Source organism: Dermacentor variabilis, unplaced genomic scaffold (assembly GCF_050947875.1).
Source record: "Dermacentor variabilis isolate Ectoservices unplaced genomic scaffold, ASM5094787v1 scaffold_18, whole genome shotgun sequence".
Classification (NCBI taxonomy): Eukaryota; Metazoa; Arthropoda; class Arachnida; order Ixodida; family Ixodidae; genus Dermacentor; species Dermacentor variabilis.
The window spans coordinates 7,759,836-7,781,052 of NW_027460346.1; the positions used below are offsets into that span (position 1 = coordinate 7,759,836).

At 47.7% G+C, this 21,217-nt stretch overlaps 1 protein-coding gene across 1 annotated transcript in view; it reads left to right on the forward strand.

Moving 5' to 3' along the window:
- The first annotated feature begins 2,017 nt into the window (after positions 1 to 2,017).
- LOC142568391 (uncharacterized) overlaps positions 2,018 to 21,217 on the forward strand; it is a 92,319-nt gene continuing 73,119 nt past the window's right edge. The window contains exon 1 of the mRNA XM_075678388.1: positions 2,018 to 2,430. Coding sequence (XP_075534503.1) covers positions 2,104 to 2,430 — 327 coding nt within the window. The 5' untranslated portion in view covers positions 2,018 to 2,103. The remainder of the gene's footprint in view (positions 2,431 to 21,217) is intronic.

The window sequence follows — 21,217 nt, forward strand, 5'->3', positions numbered from 1 at the left end:
TAAATAAAGTTTTTCATCATCATCATCCCGCACTTTAGTGGTTCGCGGTGCATAAGTTACACCGTGTTCACTGTCGAACGAGCATTGCGTTCCATGAGATTAGCGTCCGCTTAAAACTGCATCTGAGTGACGTATTACTTGATTTGTCTGTTCTGCACTGTCCTTATTTTTCTTCCTTCTTGGTTCTGCTTATTTTAACCTTTTCCTGACTCTGTTGGCTCTGTTGTCGCTTGCGTTTGGAGGTTTATGTGCAAATATGGATGACGCGAATCAGTTAAGATGGGTGCGCATGGTTTTAGACGGGCTGAAGTTATTCGGTTCTTGAAGTGATCAACCAAGAAAGAATAACGTATGCCGCAGGAGCTAACGAAGTCCCCTTGTCGAAACGTCGGCTCCAGCATCCATCCTTGTTCTGCCATGGTTGATCACTTGAAACCTTTATCTTCCTCTGAACCTCTGCTTGTTTATATTTAGTCCGTGAGTGATGGAATGCTATATAGCAAGTGAAATGTATTCTGGTCATCGTGTTATGTGAGAAGGCTGTTTGAAAGAGTGTGAGAGAGAGTTGTTTCTGGAAGGAAATAAAATAAAACAGTATACAAAGGAAAGGAAGGAAACTGGCGTACCAATTGAGGAAGTGAGGGGGGGGGGAGATAATATATTTATTGTGTGCGAGGGCGAATGAGAAAGTCCTTGCCCCTATATTTTTACCCAAATTATAGCTGTAAGAGCGAAGTCAACATATCCATTCCCAACGGTGGACCTTTCTTGGACCGGTTCGGTCTTATCTGCCGGTAGCTTCGCGGCACGGCGCTTCTGTCAATTGTTGAAGATGGCGGTTGTGCTCCGCGCGTTGACGGTGTACGAGCAACGAAGTGGGATTCGTTTTCTATGGAGCAAGGGGCGAAAGCCCATCGAAATCCACAGGGAAATGCAGCCCACGTATGGGGAGAGGTGTCTCGTTTTTATAAGTGTGAGGTGGTGGTGTTGTGAGTTCGAAAAGGGCCGTGAAGACTTTGCATGACAATGAGAGTTCGGGGAGGCCGCATGTGTACGAATTTTACCACAGGGGCATCTCAAATTTAGTGCTGCGATGGGACAAATGGTCTGAACCAGTGTGGGGGCTATGTGGAAAAATAGCGTAAGGTACCTAGAATAGTGCGTATATTTGTAATTACCTGTACGCACCTTATTTTGGCTAATAAAAAATAGGTGTAAACACTTTCTGATTCGCCCTCGTAGATAGGAATTAGGCTGTGGTTCTCGCTGGGAGTTAGGGGTCCTTGACACCGAAATAGATGGAAAAAGGTGTAGTTCATTCACATGCAGAGACATATCAACAAAATAAAGGGAAGGGAGAGAGAAAATAGAAATTTTGCGCAAAGTAAAGAACTGGCTTAGGAGGACACGTCGTGGGGCTATGCTCATGCTCAAAGCCGGAAAATATAGTGATTGCTTATTTTCGAGTGCACCTGCACGTCATCCATGTAAGTTAAACGAAAAGTTAATGCCTTATCGCAAAAAAAGAAGAAAGAAAGTTAAGGCCAATTGGCCGTTTCGAACGAGGGCCGATTAGGAAATTTGACATATGGGACTGCAGCGACTGTACCGTATATGTATACATGTCACGTTAGGAAATTATGTTTTCCTTATTTCGCTTGTGGCACGCACACACACACACACACACACACACACACACACACACACACACACACACACACACACACACAAATGACTCACAGTTGCTGTCAGACAGATTGCTGCTCTTCAGCGTTCCATTCACCTGATATAAAAATGACAACAAAACAGAAAAACAGAGAGTCTCTTATTTATTTTCTGGTTCCACAGAAAAGAAATCCACAGACATTCGAAAGCTTAGCTGCAGTCATTTGCAATCAAAACGCACGGAGCGTGGGGTCGCTATCCTAGCACATGTCAAGAGGATCAAGTGATCTCGTGCCAGTCACAGCTGCCATGAGCGAGGCCAGAGAGCGTATAAAGAGCCCTGTTCTTCCGGGACATGCAGATGTGCGTGTAGACACGTGCCTAGCTGCAAGCGCAATTGCTGGTCCACCTTTGATCGGAGACCCCACCATTCGTAAAATGGAAGCCCTGTACACCACCGCGGCTATGCCCCGGGGCGTCATCGATGAAGGGCATGAAGTCAAGTCGGACCATTGCAGGGAGCTCATGGACCCGGTGGGCTACGCCCGTCACGAGACCTACCTGTGGCAGCTGGACCAGTCGGCACTGGACCGGACCGAGTTCCTCACTGAAGCACAGGTGCACCACCAGCACTTGGACGTGGGATGCGGCACGGGCGGCTTCACCTGCCGCGCCCTCCTGCCGCTGAACCGCCCAGCTACGAGGATCGTGGGCGCTGACGTGTCCCCTTCGATGCTGGAGTATGCCCGCCGGCACAATAGCCAAGTGAGCATGGCTTGCGTGGCAATGCGTCACGAATTATTGTAACGGCACAATCACGGGGAATTCGCCGATTTTACAACTTTCCAGAAAAAGCTACACTCTGCAGCGATGACATTCTTGTCGCTGTCATCCAACGGCACGATACACGCAGAGTGCCGTGTCCACGACCCGACATTCACCATGCCGTTCTCGGTGGCGAACAGCAGAGTTCAGTACAGGCTCCGCCAACCAAACCGTACTGTATCTTGCTTGCTGTGCTCATTCATGCCCCAAAAAACATATTTCCCCTCATTTGTAGTATAGTTTCTCGAGTTCATTGAGGAAACATATTGCCTGCATCGTGGAATGCCTGAAAATGAATTGAATAATGGGGTTTTACGTGCCAAAACCACTTTCTGATCATGAGGCACGCCGTAGTGGGGGACTCCGGAAATTTCGACCACCTGGGGTTCTTTAACGTGCACCTAAATCTAAGTACACGGATGTTTTCGCACTTCGCCCCCATCGAAATGCGGCCGCCGTGGCCGGGATTCGATCCCACGACCTCGTGCTCAGCAGCCAAACACCATAGCCACTGAGCAACCACGGCGGGTCGCCTGAAAATAGGCGGAAAGCGAGTGTGCTGCAAATACGTGCAATGATTATGATTAATAGTGTACAGGCACTTTAAGGTTTGTCACAACACCGAGCCAAACACCAGGCCCCTGTTTACACCGAATAGGAACTCGGCGTCACGTGCAATTCTCATAGGATACTGGTAAACAGAGTGATCACGGCCGTATAACCCGTTCGAGTACTTGCTCAAGGATTTTTTAACAAACGCTGTTATTCATCCACATAGATCCAACTCCGCATGCACATTGACCCCAACGTCCCCACTATAATTTTCTCTAAATTTAGCCTTCATGACTGTTACAATCCTCTTAGGACATCGGATTCAATTTCGCGTCGTTTTCCGTCAGCAGCGTTTGGTGTGTTGCGAGACCACGTACCCGAGCACACGAGGGTTGGACCCTCCCGCCTGTAGCCGTGCGCGGCTTAGCCATGTCCGAGGAAAAGGGGATCCTGGGGATTGAGCCGATGCTGAGTGTCCGGACCTTTTAGGCCCCTGGACGGAGGCAACACATCTCTTTGGCCTCGGCTTCACGTAGACGGCACCCCCGGACTGACCCACCCGGGGGAAATCGGTAGTTGCCTCTTCCTGTCCTCTTCTCCACTCTTCGTCTTTCTTTCTCGCCTTTTTCATCTTGCCTGTCTTCTCATCACTTCTCCTCACTTCCTAGTTTCCCGGCGGCAAGGGTTAACCTTGTGTGCCTAGCCAGCCTTGGTTATGCTGTATTTGGTTATAGCAGCGATGTACGGCTGGCGTTGACAGGGTTTCTCTAGCAGGAACTTCTGTCACGTCCCCCTGTTGGGCTCCATGATGGGTGGTCGGCATTGCGGCTGAAAACCCAACTGCGCCTATGGAAAACGCTTTTCCTAAGCTCCCTGATCGCCCTCAGAAACAAGGGCGCACCGAAGAGGTCTTTCCGTTTTTCGGACGCCAAGTCCACGATTTTCCTCGTTTTCATGTGAAAAACCAGCTAAACAAGTGCGAACAATCTCACCGTTCCTTGTATAGAGGACTCTCACCGAAGTTTTTGGTCCAGGATATAAGGCGTCGAGGATGGCTAGCGGTGACCTCTTCTTGGAGCTCCGCGATCAGAAGCAATTTGAGAAACTGCCTAAACTAGTATCATTTGGGGAGACCCAAGTAGTAGTAACCCCACACCGCACGATGAATACCTCCCGCGGCGTTGTCTCGGACGATGATTTGCTGGAGCTCACTGAGGCTAAGCTCTTGGAGGGCTTCAGTGAACAGAATGTCATAAATGTCAAAAGAATTAAGATGAGACATGGAAAAAAAAATCCAAACCAAACACTTGATAATCACTTTCGGTTCGAGTGTCCTGTCCGAGTCAATCGAGGCCGGGTACATCAAGCTCCGTGTTAGGCCGTACGTGCCAAATCCCCTCCGATGTTTCAAGTGCCAGCGTTTTGGCCACAGTTCGCAGAGCTGCCGAGGCTGCCAAACTTGTGCGAAATGCAGCGCGCATGAACACACCTCTGAAGCTTGTGAGAATTCTGTACACTGTGTAAACTGTGATGGGGAGCACGCCGCGTACTCGCGGTCGTGTCCATCCTGGAAGAAAGAAAAAGAAATCGTAACGATCAAAGTAAAAGAGAATATCTCATTCAAGGAGGCACGCAGGCGGGCTTCATACCTGCCCAAGAAAAGTTTTGCCGATGTGACGCGTCAGGGGGCAGCGACACAACGGCCACCGGCGGCTGTCTGCCCCACAACCAGCGAGTCGGCAGTTACGCCATCCGCTCCGCGGCGGTTGCAGCTAGCGCTGCTCCGTCAACCCAGCAGACGGGGCCACAGACCCCGAAGGTGGGCGCAGCCGAGGCTGCCCCAACCTCCCCGGCCCCTTCCAGTGCTGGCAACAGCCGGCGCAGCCAAATCCCCCAGGGGGCCCCAACGACCTCCGGGCTGGTGGATGCAGGAGTCTTGCCCACCAAGGCGGGACCCTCGCTGGTAACTTCTCGCTCGCAAGAGCACGTGTCCGGCGCCTCACTAGAGGCAATGGACACTACACCTACCCCGCAGGGGCGTCTGCGCAAGCAGGCGTTTGGTGTGTTGCGACACCGCGTACCAGAGCACACGAGGGTTGGACCCTCCCGCGTGTAACCGTGCGCGGCTTAGCCGTGTCTGGGGAAAAGGGGATTCTGGGGTTTGAGCCGATGCTGGGTGCTCGGACCTTTAAGGCCCCCCGGCGGAGGCAACACACCTCTTCGGCCTCGGCTTCACATAAATGGCACCTCCAGACTGACCCACCTGGAGGAAATCGGCAGTCACCTTTTCCTGTCTCCTTCTCTCTTCTATTTACTTCCTTCTTCTTGGCGGCCAGGGTTAACCTTGTGTGAGTAGCCAACCTGGGTTATGTCATATTAGGTTATAGTGGCAACGTACAGCTGGCGTTTGCAGGCCCTGGTTTTCAGGCCCTGCAGCGTCCCCTTGTTGGACTCCATGGTGGGTGGCTGGCGTTGCTGCCTAAAACTACACGTCCACTGATGGCTACTTCTGTCCCTCCACTACCTGATCGCCCTCAGAAAAGAGGGCGCACCGATGAAGTCTTCCAATTTTTTGTCCACCAAAAAGAATCCTTCCCGCGTTTCCATGTCATCCACTCTGCAAAACCAGATAAACCAGTAAGAACTATCTCACCCTTACTTGTTTCGAAGTCGCTGACTGAAGCCTTTGGTCCTGGATATAAGGCGTCGAGGATGTCAAGCAGTGATCTCCTCTTAGAGCTCCGTGATCAAAAACAATATGAAAAATTGTCAACACTAGTGTCATTTGGGGAAACCCAAATAATTATAACCCCGCACCGCACGATGAACACCACCCGTGGTGTTGTCTCTGACGATGACTTAATGGAGCTCACTGAGGCTGAACTCTTGAAGGGCTTCAGTGACCAGAATGTTATCAATGTTAAACGAATTAAGATGAGGAGAGATGGAGAAGAGATCAAGACGAAACACCTGATACTCACTTTCGGCTCAAGTGTCCTTCCCGAGTCCATCGAGGCTGGTTATATCAAACTTCGTGTTCGGCCATACGTTCCCAATCCTCTCAGATGTTTTAAGTGCCAACGCTTCGGCCACAGTTCACAGAACTGTCGAGGCCGGCTGACTTGTGCCAAGTGCATTGACAACGAACATTCCTCCGAAACGTGCCAAAACACTCCACATTGTGTCAACTGTGATGGCGAGCATGCCGCATACTCGCGCGCCTGCCCGTCCTGGAAAAGAGAAAAAGAGATTGTGACACTCAAAGTCAAAGAAAACATATCTTTCAAAGAAGCACGTAGGCGAGTGTCATACCTGTCTAAGAGCAGCTTTGCCGATGTGGCGCGTAAGGGGGCAGCGTCACAACGGCCTCCGGCGGCTGTCCGACCCACAGGCAGTGAGTCGGCAGTTACGCCATCTGCCCCTGCGGCGGTTGCAGCTAGCGCTGCTCCGTCAACACAGCAAGGGGGACCATCGACCCCGAAGGTGGGCGCAGCCGAGGCTGCCCCAACCTCCCCGGGCCCTTGCAGCGCTGGCAACAGCCGGCGCAGCCAAATCCCGCAGGGTGCCCCATCGACCTCCAGGCTGGTGGGCGCAGGGATCTTGCCCTCCATGGCAGGACTCTCCCTTTTAACTTCTCGCTCGCAAGAGCACGTGTCCGGCGCCTAACAAGAGGCAACAGACCCTACACCTGTCCTTAAGGCGCACCAAACGCCTAAGGAGCGTCGAGGCTCCCTCGAACACTCCAGAAAGGGCAGAACCCCTGTTACAGGGCCTCGAAAGAGCTCTGTAACCTAAGGCATCACCTCCCTTTCCATACACACAGCACTTAATTACTTCCAATATGGCTACACAAATAATTCAATGGAATGTCAGAGGTCTTCTTAGGAACCTTGATGACGTACAAGAGCTTATCCAAAAACACAATCTAAAAGTGCTATGTCTACAGGAAACACACTTAAAACCACAACACACAAACTTTCTCCGACCGTATGTCAAGTTCCGCAAAGATCGCGATGATGCTGTCGTATCATCAGGTGGTGTTGCCATTTTAATTCATAAAATTATCTCCTGTCAGCGTTTACAGCTACAAAGGCCCCTTGAAGCAGTGGTGGTTCGAGCTGTTCTTCTAAATAAACTCGTCACCATTTGCTCCTTTTACGTACCCCCACACTACAAATTAACGAAACATGAATTCCAATCCGTTATAGATCAATTGGCAGAACCTTATGTTGTTCTTGGCGATTTCAATGCGCACAGCTCCCTCTGGGGCGACTCTCGTATAGATGCGCGAGGTCGTCTTGTTGAACAGTTCCTTTTTTCTTCTGGTGCGTGCCTTCTGAATAAGAAGAAACCCACATATTACTGTCTTGCAAACAATACCTTTTCTTCAATTGATCTGAGCATAGTTTCCCCGTCCATACTGCCTGATAATAATATTTGTGGTTTTACGTGCCAAAACCACTTTCTGATTATGAGGCACGCCGTAGTGGAGGACTCCGAAAATTTTGACCACCTGGGGTTCTTTAACGTGCACCTGAATCTAAGCACACGGGTGTTTTCGCATTTCGCCCCCATCAAAATGCGGCCGCCTTGGCCGGGATTCGATCCCGCGACCTCGTGCTCAGCAGCCCAACACCATAGCCATTGAGCAACCACGGCGGGTGTATAGTGCCTGAACTCGAATGGGAAGTTACGAACAATCCTTACGGAAGCGACCATTTCCCCATACTATTAAGAACACTTAAAGAAGACGAATATCCACCACAGGCTCCCAGGTGGAAGATTGAGACAGCAGACTGGGAGAAATTCCGAAACTTAACTAGTATATCATGGGATGTCATGTCCGCGTTAGGAATTGATGCTGCTGTGGAATATTTTACAGCCTTCATAATAGATGCTGCAACTAAATGTATATCAGAAGTAAATGGATTTGCATGCAATGTAGGATGATTGTAGGATCGCTCGTAAGAAGCAAAACAAAGCGTGGGGGTTGCTACGCGCCTCCCCCACTGCGGATAATCTTATCAATTTTAAACAAGTAAAATCCCAAGGCAGGCGAACCCACCGACAGGCCAGAAGAGAGAGTTGGCAGAAGTTTTTATCTGGTATCAACTCCTATACAGATGAGGCCAAAGTCTGGAACAGGGTTAGCAGGATAAAAGGGCGACAAACATATTCACTTCCTTTGGTGAACACACAAGGTGAAACTCTGAAAGATCAGGCAGACTCACTTGGAGCACACTTTGAGAGCTTGTTGAGTTCAAACCATTATGCGCAATCCTTTTTGAAATACAAGCAAATAGAAGAATGTAAGCCAATAATACGAAAATCCAGACAGAATGAACCTTATAACCAGCCGTTCAGTATTGCTGAGTTGAAAGCTTCCTTGACCACATGCAAAAGCTCTGCACCGGGACCTGATAGAGTCATGTACGAAATGACCAGAAACTTACACACTGACACCAAACATACACTACTCACTCTTTTCAACGCTATTTGAGCTACGGGATACCTCCCATCCATATGGAAAGAAGCGATTCAAGTCCCTGTTTTTAAGCAGGGTAAAGACCCTTCCTTGTCGGCAAGTTACCGTCCGATAGCTCTTACAAATTGTCTTTGTAAGCTTTTTGAAAAATGGTTAACCGCAGACTTGTACATTTCCTTGAACTCAACAATATCCTCGATCCCTTTCAGTGTGGCTTCAGAAAAGGGCGGTCCACAACCGATCACCTTGTGCGCATTGAGGGAAACATTCGCGACGCCTTTCTACACAAACAATATTTCCTATCGGTATTCCTCGATATGGAGAAGGCGTACAACACTGCGTGGCGCTATGGAATCTTGAGAGACTTGTCGGGAATCGGCCTCCGTGGCAATATGCTCGTCCTAATAGAAAGCTATTTGTCCAACCGTACATTCCGCGTGAAAGTCGGCAATGTATTGTCGCTACCTTTAATACAGGAAACTGGTGTACCTCAAGGAGGTGTACTTAGCTGCACGCTCTTCATCGTGAAAATGAACACCCTTCGTGCTTCATTACCGCCAGCCATTTTTTATTCTGTTTACGTAGACGACATACAGATAGGCTTCAAATCCTGCAACCTTACAGTACGTGAGAGGCAAGTTCAACAGGGCTTGAACAAAGTGTCCAAATGGGCAGAAGAAAACGGATTTAAAATTAACCCCAACAAACGTTCATGTGTGCTTTTCACAAGAAAGAGAGGCCTCATTGCAGAACCCAGTATCGAAATGTATGGTCAGCGAATTCCTGGCAACAAAGAACACAAGTTCTTAGGCATCATACTTGATTCGAAATTAACCTTTATTCCACACATAAAGTACCGCAAGGTCAAATGCCTAAAAACAATGAACTTACTTAAAGTGTTATCCCACACAACATGGAACAGCGACAGGAAATGTTTAATGAATCTTTACAAGAGCCTCATCCGATCACGGTTGGACTACGGTGCCGTGATCTATCATTCTGCAGCCCCGAGCGCGCTAAAGATGCTAGATCCGGTCCACCATCTAGGAATCCGACTGGCCACTGGAGCTTTCAGAACAAGTCCTATTGAAAGCTTATATGCAGAATCAAATGAGTGGTCACTTCATCTGCAGAGAACATACATCAGCCAAACATATTTTTTGAAAGTCCACTCTAATCCTCAACATCCGTGTTTTAATACCATTAACGATACGACATATGCTACACTCTTTCATAATCGTCCCTCCGTAAGACAGCCTTTCTCGCTGCGTGTGAGGGAGCTTAGTGATGAAATGCGTGTCCGAATCCTCGAGCTTCGCCCAATGCACCTAGCCAAGCTGCTGCCTCCTTGGGTGTGGCAGCTGATACAATGCGATATATCCTTCATGGAAGTTACAAAACACGCTCCAGAGATTGAAATCCAAATGCATTTCCGGGAACTCCAGCACAAATACTCCTGCACGTAGTTCTACACTGACACATCGAAGTCACACGACGGGGTGTCCTATGCAGCCGTCGGTCCATCCTTCTCGGAAACCGATGTACTGCATCCGGAAACTAGTATCTTTACGGCTGAGGCTTACGCACTGCTGTCGGTCGTAAACATATAAATAAATCAAAACTGCAGAAATCAGTTATATATACGGACTCCCTTAGTGTTGTGAAGGCCTTGATGTCTTTCTGTAGCCACAAAAATCTGGTAATTAATGAACTGTACTCCGTACTGTGTAAAGCATATATATCTAGCCAACATGTGATTATATGCTGGGTGCCTGGACATAGGGGCATTGAGGGAAACGTACTAGCTGACCAGATGGCCACATCCATTTCATTGCATGCAGTTAGTCCTACTGCTTCGGTCCCTGTCACAGACCTGAAGCCTTTCTTAAGAAAACGGCGAAACTACTGGCAACACTTGTGGGACCTGGAAACAAATAATAAGCTGCATGTAATAAAACCACAATTAGGTTTCTGGCCTCCTGTAACAAAATCACGCCGGACAGATGTCCTATTCTGTCGTCTAAGAACAGGACACACACTTGGCACACATAACTTTTTACTCACGGGAAACGAGCCTCCAACCTGTGGTAGATGCGGGGAGAGGCTGACCGTCCTCCACGTCCTACTGGAGTGTCGGGAAGCCGAAGCTGAAAGAAAGAAACATTTTCTCTTAGCATTCCGCCAGCACATCCCCCTCCATCCTGTTATGTTACTTGGTCCAGAACCACTCTTTGACACCAACGCAGTCCTAGGTTTTTTGAAAGATGTTGTGTTGCACGTTATTAGCCCCACATGTTCGTAGCGCCTCCACTCTTCAGAGGATGCCGCTATGATAATTATTTTGAATAGCACATGCCTCTAGGCCCTTGTAGTTCAAGGGCTCTGGCGAGGCAGTAGTGCTGTAAGCAATTTAACTTGTCGCATATCTTAAATAATTCATCATTCTTCTACGATGGATTTTAATGTTCATAGTATTCATCATTAGTCATCGCCATAATTTTATAGCACGTAGATTTTACGCACTCTACAGCCACTATTTTAGAGCGCAGCTCTTTGGCGTCCGTTCCTGGGTTTCGCGTCGTCGTCGTCGTCGGCGTCGTCGTCGGCCTCGTAACCAGCTCCGCCCCCCTTTCATCCCCCCAGCGCTAGCAGCGACCGACTGATACCGCTGGATGCCGCTGACGCCGCTAGAGAGTCAAGATAACGTGACTGCATAGAACACCGTCGCCGCCATGCAGAAAGAGGAGGAAAGGGTCCCCCCCACCCCTGTTCTTGTGTGGCGGATAGCTGGGGTTGACTCACTATCGCCGTCAGCGGCATCAGTCAGTCGCTGCTATCTCTGCCCTCCTCCCTTTATCGTGTTGTCCGCTTGCTGCGCGCGCTTCTGCCCCCATCGTTTGCCGCTGGGTGTACACGCCGCCCCCCTCCGCTTCCGCTTACTGCTGGTTGCTCTCGACGGCGGCGATGAGCCTCCGCTTCGGCGGCGCGAACGGCAGGGTCTTCTCGGCGGCGGCGCTTAGCCTCTGCTTCCCCCACGGCTGTGACAACCTCGCGAGGCACTTGTATAGATCTCGTCTTTGAGAATCAAGCATTGGTGTACCAAGTCGAACATATATCAGTCTATTTCTCCGACCACAAAGCTTCCTTCATGAATGTCAAGAACTGTTAGTGGAGTCTTTGTTAAAGGAATACGTGTGAAAAATAAAAAAAAAATTATGTGATAGCGCATACATGTGTTGCTCGATTTCTTTGCCTCAATCTATCCAAAAGGTGAAACAGCTTATTTGCTGCGCTCAAATTTCGCATTAGGAAGTAACGTAATCGTCGGTAATTTTTTTTAGGCCTCTTTACAGCCAAGTCACATCTTCCATAATACATCCTTAACACTACCACTTGTCATGGCGCTCTTTGGCCAAACCTGGCCCTTGCGCCATAAAACGCCACACATTATCATCACTACACCTATCCTCAAGGCGCACCAAGCGCCTAAGGAGCGGCGAGGCACCCTCGAACGCTCCAGAAAGGGCAAAACCCCGATTACAGGGCCTCAAAAGAGCTCTATAATCTAAGGCATAACTTCGGGTCCGTACACACAGCAATAATTTACGTTAAATATGGATACACAAATATTACAATGGAACGTCAGGGGACTCCTACATAGCCTCGATGATGTCAAGGTACTCCTGCGTAAATATAATCCAAAGGTGCTGTGTGTCCAAGAGACCCATTTAAAACCTACACAGACAGGCTTCCTACCACAATTTAACATTTTCCGCAAAAACCGGGACGATGCTCTCGCTTCGTCCGGTGGTGTCGCTATTATAGTGGATAAGCGTGTAGCGCATGCCAGGCCTTGGAACTCCGAACGCCTCTTGAGGCAGTTGCGGTTCGAGCCTTACTGTTACGGAAACTCGTTACAATCTCCTCTGTGTACATACCACCCCACTATCGACTCCAAAGAACAGAATTTCTTAGCCTAATCGATGAGCTGCCTGAGCCCTACGTACTCGTTGGGGATTTCAACGCGCACCATTCTCTCTGGGAAGACTCTCGTTGCGATGTAAAAAGCCGACTAATAGAAAATTTTCTTGTTTCTTCAGGCGCATGCTTATTAAATAAAAAGGAGCCGACATTCTATAGCATAGCACATGGCACGTTCTCTTCGATAGATTTAGCTATCTGCTCGGCTACACTTTTACCATGCCTAGAATGGGAGGTAGTCGAAAACCCATATGGGAGTGATCATTTTCCCATCTGCCTCAAAGCTTTAGAACAAAATGAATTCCTACCACACCCCCCTCAATGGAAAGTTGCATCCGCAGATAGGAAAAAATTTGAGGAAATCACCCAGATGCAGCGAAACACTTTTAAAGATTTTAGTGTGAACGATGCTATTGCTCATTTTACCGCTTTTATAATTGACGCTGCAACAGGTGCATTCCACAAACGAAGGGGACTACAAAAAAGAGGCGCGTGCCATGGTGTAATGAGCGATGCAAGAATGCGCGTAAGGAGCAAAACAAAGTCTGGCGTTTACTAGGTCAATCTCCAACGGCAGAAAACCTCATCAACTTTAAGCACGTGAAATCCAAAGGCAGACGAACGCGTCGTATCGCTAAAAGAGAAAGCTGGGAAAAATACGTCACAAGCATGAATTCCTATACACAAGAAGCAAAAGTGTGGAACAGGCTAAGAAAAATAATTACTCGGCAAGCCTACAACATGCCTTTGGTTGATGATGAAGGCCACAGCCTTCAAGACCAGGCGAACACTCTGGGAGAACACTTCGAGCGAGTTTCTAGCTCTGCGAACTACTCGCAATCATTCCAGCAACATAAACAGATAGCTGTAAGTAAGGCACTGAACCGTAAAGCTAGCGGAAGTGAACCGTACAATCATCCTTTTAGCATTGCTGAGTTCAGAGCTTCCTTGAACGGCTGCACGAAATCGGCACCAGGAGCCGACAGAGTCATGTACATAGTGATAAAACATCTTCACCCTGACACGCAGATGGCTCTATTGTCTATTTTCAACACTATCTGGGAAACAGGAGACATTCCATTGGCATGGAAAGAGTCGATTGTCGTCCCAGTCTTGAAACAAGGTAAAGATCCGTCCTCTGTTGCAAGCTACCGGCCCATAGCGCTCACAAGTTGTCTATGTAAGCTCTTTGAGAAAATGATAAATCCTAGGCTCTTGCACTTTCTTGAATCAAACAAGCTCATTGACCCATATCAGTGCGGTTTTAGGGAAGGCCGATCGACGACAGACCACCTCGTTCGCATTGAAGCATATATTCGCGACGCTTTCATCCATAAGCAGTTCTTTCTTTCTCTATCATGTCCAGGAATTCTGGACATTCTCCTTCGGAACTTCACAGCAACGCACAAGTGTAACTCAATGGGAAATTTTTTTTCAAAATTATATTTCAGAATATCGGCTGAGGGTCAAATAGTTTCAACTGACTACAAGAAGAGGGTAGCCCCTTCTAACAACATATGTATTTTGGCACTTAGTCAGAACATTGGTGGTGCGTTAAAGCAGTTAAAACAGGTCAGACAGGGGCGGTGAAGTCCCACTACAGGAGGAAATCGTTTTGCACCCTCCCGCCAGAGGGCACAATGACTTGAAGAAACGCCAAATTTAAACCATAAAGCGGTTTATTACCGTTGGCATTGAGAGGGTAATGGTAATTCAATTATGGGGTTTTACATTCCAAAACCACTTTCTGATTATGAGGCACGCCGTAGTGCATGGGAGACTCCGGAGATTTGGACCACCTGGGGTTTTTTAACGTGTATCTAAATCAAAGTACACGGGTGTTTTCGCATTTCACCCCCATCGAAATGCGGCTGCCGTGGCCAAGGTAATGGTAGAGGGAGTGTTATGCAGCCTGCTAGCACGCGCAGGTTTTGGAGAAGCAGCGGAGATGGTACAGAGCGGTTATGCGTGTGGATGTCTTGAGTGCGCCTTGGCATGGTTGTATGCGCCTGCGCGCTCTGTGTGTGATTGAGCGGGCGTGTGCCTCCGTATTTGCGTTTGCATGTGCGCGAGTGCGTGTATGCGTGGCCGCGTGTGAACGTGTACGCGTTCCAACGTGTTTTCGAATTCCAGCATGCACGATTGCGAACAGATGTGTGCGTGTTTGTGTGCGCATGGATGCCTGTGCGTGCGTATATAGTATGTGTGTGTATGTGCGTGCGTGCGTGTATGTGTATGACGGTGTATGTGTGTGCGTGCGTATGACGGATGGAGAGGGAGTACGTTCGTGTGAGGGAGAGTGCGTTTGTGTGCGGGGGAGACAGAAAGTGTGTGTGTGTGCGAGGGAGAAAGAGCGTGCGTAGGCGCGAGGGAGAGAGAGACTTGCAGTGTGTGCTTGCGAGGGGAGAGTGTGTGCGCGTGCTAGTGCCTCCATATTTGCATATGCTTGCACGCGAGTGTGTGTATGCGTGTGTGAGCGTTCGTGGTGTGTGTGCATGCCTGCATCTGCGTGTTAGTGCATGTGTGCGTGCGCTTGCGTGCTTGCGGCGCATGCATGGCGGCATGTGAATGTGCACGTGTGCGACCGTGCGTATTCGTCTTTCAGCATGCATGCCTGTGGACAAAAGTGTGCGCGTATATGTGCGTGCGATGGAGAGAGCGTGTGAGTGCTTGTGAGGAAGAGGGTGTGTGCTTGCGAGGGTGTTTGTGTGTTTTCGGGCGTGAGTGAACATTTTCCTGCTTACACCTACTCTTGGAAACAAACGCGGGGTGGAGAGCATTAAAACCCCTGTTTAAATCCTCGAGACAAGAACGAATGACACTGCATTTGTAGCATTATCTCTTTCTTAAAGCGCAACCGACAAAACAAATTCGCCTGTGACGTCAGTATTGCCGCTCTTGGCTGGCACGGCCCCGTAAGAAGCTGCCAAGCAGTTTATTTTCGTTATCTTGCTTCCGTTGGCGGCAGCGCAATGCCTTGAGAGCAATGACGCGCTAAATCTGCACTATCATTCAATCGCGCATCGTTTCTGTGACTAAGCACGCTTTCGGCAGCGCATGTTCGTTGCTACATTGACATTTCAAGTTTAAACGGCTTGCCTTCGGAAAAACGATGTGAATAAATATCGACAGTCGTCTGGCCGCAAGGAGCATGCCCACGGAGCCGTGGCATTCATCGCAATATCTCGAAAGGCTGGAAGCGGTCAGGTCCATGTTACCCACGATCTTTTTCCGCGTCAGTTAGGCTTCCAGAGAACGGTTAATTACAAAATGTTTGTTCTTAGCTCTTACAGAAGCATGATTAATAAGCATATATTCGCTCAACTACAATATGTCGAAGACAGGCTCCAGACTGCTAATTTGCTTTAGCCACCCAAAAACAATTATTTAAATTATAATTAACATACATTCGTAAATTGGGCACACAACTGCTCAACTTGCTCCGTATCCGGTGGTTACCATCTGAACACTCGAATGATAATAATGTCAGGAAGATTTACATATATCTATTTCTTAATATTTGGTGCCGTTAAAGAAGACCGCCTGTATATTGATGGTGCAGTAGGCACCTAATAAAGTGGGTGCAAATACTTGGACAGGTTTTCTTGACGCCATTCAAGTTGATGAACTTAGAACAGATGCACCCAACCGTGCACCTCTGTCTTTACAATGTATTCTCCTACATTGTACAAGAAACGCCTCAGCGCCACGGTACATCAGAAAAGGTGTGCGGGAGCATAAGTTGCTCTAATAGATTTCTGAGCATTCGTGGCATCAGGCTTGGTTTCCTTGCGTCATCAGGAATGAAAGGAGCACATACCTAAGGAGACAGACAGACAGACAGACAGACAGACAGACAGACAGACAGACAGACAGACAGACAGACAGACAGACAGACAGACAGACAGACAGACAGACAGGTAGGTAGAGAGGTAGGTAGGTAGGTAGGTAGGTAGGTAGGTAGGTAGGTAGGTTCGAAATGGCTGAATAAAGGCAAATAATGCTATTTACCTTAATAACAACTGTCTGGAGGAAAGCATTGGATAATGTTTTTCCGTAATTCGTAACAGATGGGGCAGTGCAGACCCGATTAGATCTGGGTTGGGACGGAAAATGTCGGAATTTTAGGATGAGTGCTTTGCTGCTAATAGATTCATTGTTTAAGGTGAAGTATAATAAATACTTCGGTTTTACGAGCAAAAACGACGATATAATTATCAGGCACGTCGTAGTGGCAGACTCCCGATTAATTTTGACTACCTGGACGTTCTTTCAACTTCCACACCAATGCACGGTACGCTACACTTCTTGCATTTCGTCGCCGTGGAATTGCGCCCGCCTCGGCTGGCATTCCAACCCACACCCTCTCGCTTAGCGGCGTTGCGCCGCTAAGCGAGACGCCGCTAAGTCACAGCTTTATTGTGTGTCTAGAAATGGGAGGCGTGAAAACCGGCCTCTCCAAGCTTGTCGCGATGCGCAATCACTTCAAAGTGGCACTGTTGTTGGGGGGTGGGGAGGGGGGGGGGAGGGTGACTGGAAGACAGTTAATTAGAGTCTGATTTATCTTGCTTGAGTAATAGACAAACCGCGCAACAGAAGGTCCCCGGACTGATGTATGATGACGACATTCTGCCACTAGCGGACAACGCATGTGATTTAGACACTTGCGAATATTTGTGGCAAGGCAGCGACAAACCTAGACCTTAAGTTTAGCACAGAGAAATCGGGACTTATGATCTTTAATGAAAGGACGAATAATTACATGGTGTTAATTCAACAGCAAGTCATACGCATAGTCAAACAATGTATATACTTATGCGTATATACAGGGTGCCCCGCGTAGCTTGAGCCAAACATTAAAAACATGCAAATACAGCGTAGCTGAACAGACTCAAGGTAATGTTGTTTGCCATCGCTTGATTAATTTTTTATTCGGCTTAATTAAATAACTAGGCCTAATTAAATAATCAACTTCTCAAATATTATAATTCGGTGAAAAGTGTCAATGAGAAAATTGCATAGCAAAACGAAAACTCCCAATCAAACAAAAAATGCAATGCCTCATAGCCCCTTAAGACAGAGGCTACAAGTCCTCAGTAAAGTCAAGCGAACAGGGCTTAAATTCTTTGTAATCACGCATACAACATACAAAACAGCATGTCGAAAAATGTCATCATCAATGGCTCATACCCCAGTAAGCAAGCAAAAAATGCAATGACTCATAGTCCCGTAAGTTTCATAGCTACTCACTTTGCGTGAATTAGCTGCGATGACACTACCTCTGTTTTCGTTGTCGGTGATTTCAATGTGTATGTGTGGGTATCGAAAAGGGAGTGGTTTACGCTTTCTGTGTTGCAGACATATACCTTGCGATGCCACACTGATCCGGCCCAACCGTCCATCCAGCGGCGTACGTGCACCGATTTGACATTCTCAAACAATGTGATTGCAGTTGCGAGTGAAATAATGACGACCCTCAAGACAATAAATGAGTTTGTACCTTTTGTTCAAAATTATGTGTCACCTCCGAGTCATGTGCTAAACAGCTTCGCTGGTCAACCACCTTCACGGAGTGCAATGGCTCATGATTTTTATTTACTTTCTTTCTTTCTTACTTTCTTTGTTCTCTATTTCATTCTTTAATTCCTTCTTTCTTTCCTTCGTTCTTTTTTTCTTTTGGTTTCTTCATGCATATTCAGCCACAGCATCTTTGCTTGCTTACGAGTGTATGAGCAATTCCTGAGTATGTCGTTCTTTTTTTGGGAAGGAGCCTTGCTGCTAGTATTTTTTGTACCATTCCTCTACTTGTACTCATTTTCTTGTATCACTCTTCTACTTTGTGTCACTAGACTAGACACCGCTTATTGGGGGGGGGGGGGGGTATGAGCCATTGCTACGAGCCACTTGAGCCCTTCGCCTTAATGAGCCGTGTGCCAATGTAGCCGTGCGGTTTGCGGCTGCTTCCACCTCGGGCACTAGGGCGGAACTCAAGTTTCCCTTGACTGCATACGTATATCAACATTAATTCTAAAAAAGAAATCCGGTATTTTTTTTTCTTTGTGTTAACAATAGACAGTTAAAATATATTCCGCAAAGAACTCACCCCAATACTTCTGTACTTTTTGTTCTAAAACACACGTGCGCGCTACTCTATTTGATGCAATGTACTATAAAAATTATCCATTGCTTTCCGCCCGGCAGCTGTTCTTATTCTTAATGACGCCAATAAACCAACCCTGATGCCACCAACGCTTATATAGTAATCGGGAGCACGCACAATGTTCTCGCACACCTTGTGTGATATACCGTAGCGCTGAAGTGTTTCTTGTATAGCGTAGGAGAGTCCGTCGTAAAAGCAGAAGTGCACTGTTGGGCACATGTGCTTAAGTTGATGAACTTGAATTACGCCAAGAAACCCCGTCGAAGCAATCGCACCTGCTTTTTAAGAAGCCTACTGCACCATGAATATCCAGGCAGTTGTTTTTTTAACGGCGCCAAACTTTAATAGAGCAATATAAATCTTGCTGACATTATTGTTATCATTCGAGTGTTGAAATTGCTAGCCTCTAGATACGGAGTAAGTTGATTAGTTGTTTGCGTAATAAACGAAGGTACGATAATCAAATTGTCAATAATTGATATTAGGCAGCTAACGGACATGATTAGCTTGGAGCCAGTCCTCGAGATTATCTAGCTGAGGGAATAATTATTAAACATGCTTCTGTATTGCACAAATGTTTTTCAAGTAACCTCTTTGAAAGCATAACTCATGCTGAAAAAGAACGTTTATAAGGGCGACCTGACCGAGCCCAGTCTTCTGTGATAATGTGATCAATGGCATCGTTCCGTGAGTAGTGTACGTACACGGTCGTCCACTTCCAATTTGAACACGGCTCCGGGTGGCCGGCGAGGCCGGCGCTCCGCGGAGCGCCGCTCGTGGGCGCCGGGGTAACTCAGCCGGGGCCGGGCCTCAGCCGCCAGCACACACTAGTTCAGGCGCGCTGTAGCAGATGACGCGGCTGAGGCCACGCCTGTGGCTGCCAGTGCGCCGGCGCGTTAGTTACCCCGGCGTCCACGAGCGGCGCTCCGCGGAGCACCGACCTCGCCGGCCACCCGGAGCCGTGTTCAAATTGAAAGTGGACAACCGTGTACATTCCTTGTGGCCAGTCCGCTTTCGATGTAACATTCGTTTTTTTCGAAATCAAACAGTTTAAAGCTTTCATGTCAATACAAAAGCGAACGTGTGCCGCCGAAAACTTGCTTGGTCGAAGGAGGGATGCACGACGCAATGATGGTGCAGATTTAGCGCGTCATCGGCGTCAAGAGGCAAGGGAGATAACGAACGCGAACCGCTAGCAGCTCCTCGCGGGACCGTGCCGTTGGTGATAGTGCCGCCGAGACAAAATACAGGGCGGCAATACTGACTGCGCAGGTGCTTTCACAGCGAAGCTGTGTACCTCTGGCCCGAAATGCATTTGTCGTGTCAGGGAGCAAAAATGCCGGCCGATCCCGAAGGTTGTGGAGTATCGGACTGTCATGCGGCGGAGGTGAAGCAGGCTGCGAGTGCTCCGCCAATAATAATAATAATAATAATAATAATAATAATAATAATAATAATAATAATAATAATAATAATAATAATAATAATAATAATAATGAAGATGCATTGCTTCCCGTTGATGGGTATGCTGGAATCGCATATGGCCTCATGCGCAGAAGGCATTGCCATATATGCAAAGGAGGAAATGTATGTATACTACCATACAACCTTAACTCGTAAGAGCAGAGGGGCACCGGCTTTGGGGTTGTGTGTGCTGTACAAACAAAAGACGGAATTATGATATCCACTGTCTATATATATTCAGGCACACCCAACTGTGGTATTAAGAAGTACATAACCACGCACTTTGCATTGGTTAGCCGCGATGACACTACGCTTGTGATCACCAGTGGAGGCTTCAATGTGGGCATTTGAAAACCAGAAAAGAAACGGTTCACTGAGCTTGTGCAAGAAGAATTTGGTTTGAAGTGCTAGACCAATCGAAGTAACTCAATTAAGTAACGACGGTCGTGCATACATTCTACTTTGGCCAAGATTCTGTCTAAGGTTGTCACCAGGCCAACCCGTATATATCACAGTAATCACAAGGCTATCGTCACTAGCATTACCAAATGGTGAAAATAAATACATGACCCCTTGTCTAATCCTGTCTGATGTGCTACAGCTTAACTGGTCATCCAACTTCACAGAGTGGAATGGCTCCTAATAAGTATTTTTTTCTTTTTGCGTCGGTTTCACTTTCAGAAAGTGATAATGGTATAAAGGCAGTGCCGTTCAATCTTGTCTCTGTGAATATAAATAAGATTCAAGTAAACTCTATATCCGCGCCGTGCTTGCTTAGTGTCTGTGGTGTTGGGCTGCTAAGCACGAGGTCGCGGGATCAAATCCCGGCCACGGCGGCAGCATTTCGATGGCGACGGAATGCGAAAACACCCATGTACTTAGATTTAGGTGCAAGTTAATGAGTCGAAATTATTCTGGAGTCTCCCATTACGATAGGCCTCATAATCAGATTGTGAGCTTGACACGTAAAAAGCCCATAATTTTAACGCCGATATTTCATTTGCATGCGAGAATAGGTACAAGTAAGGAAATGCTAGCTTCTCACACACACCTATACACACAAGCATATTTTCACCACACACACT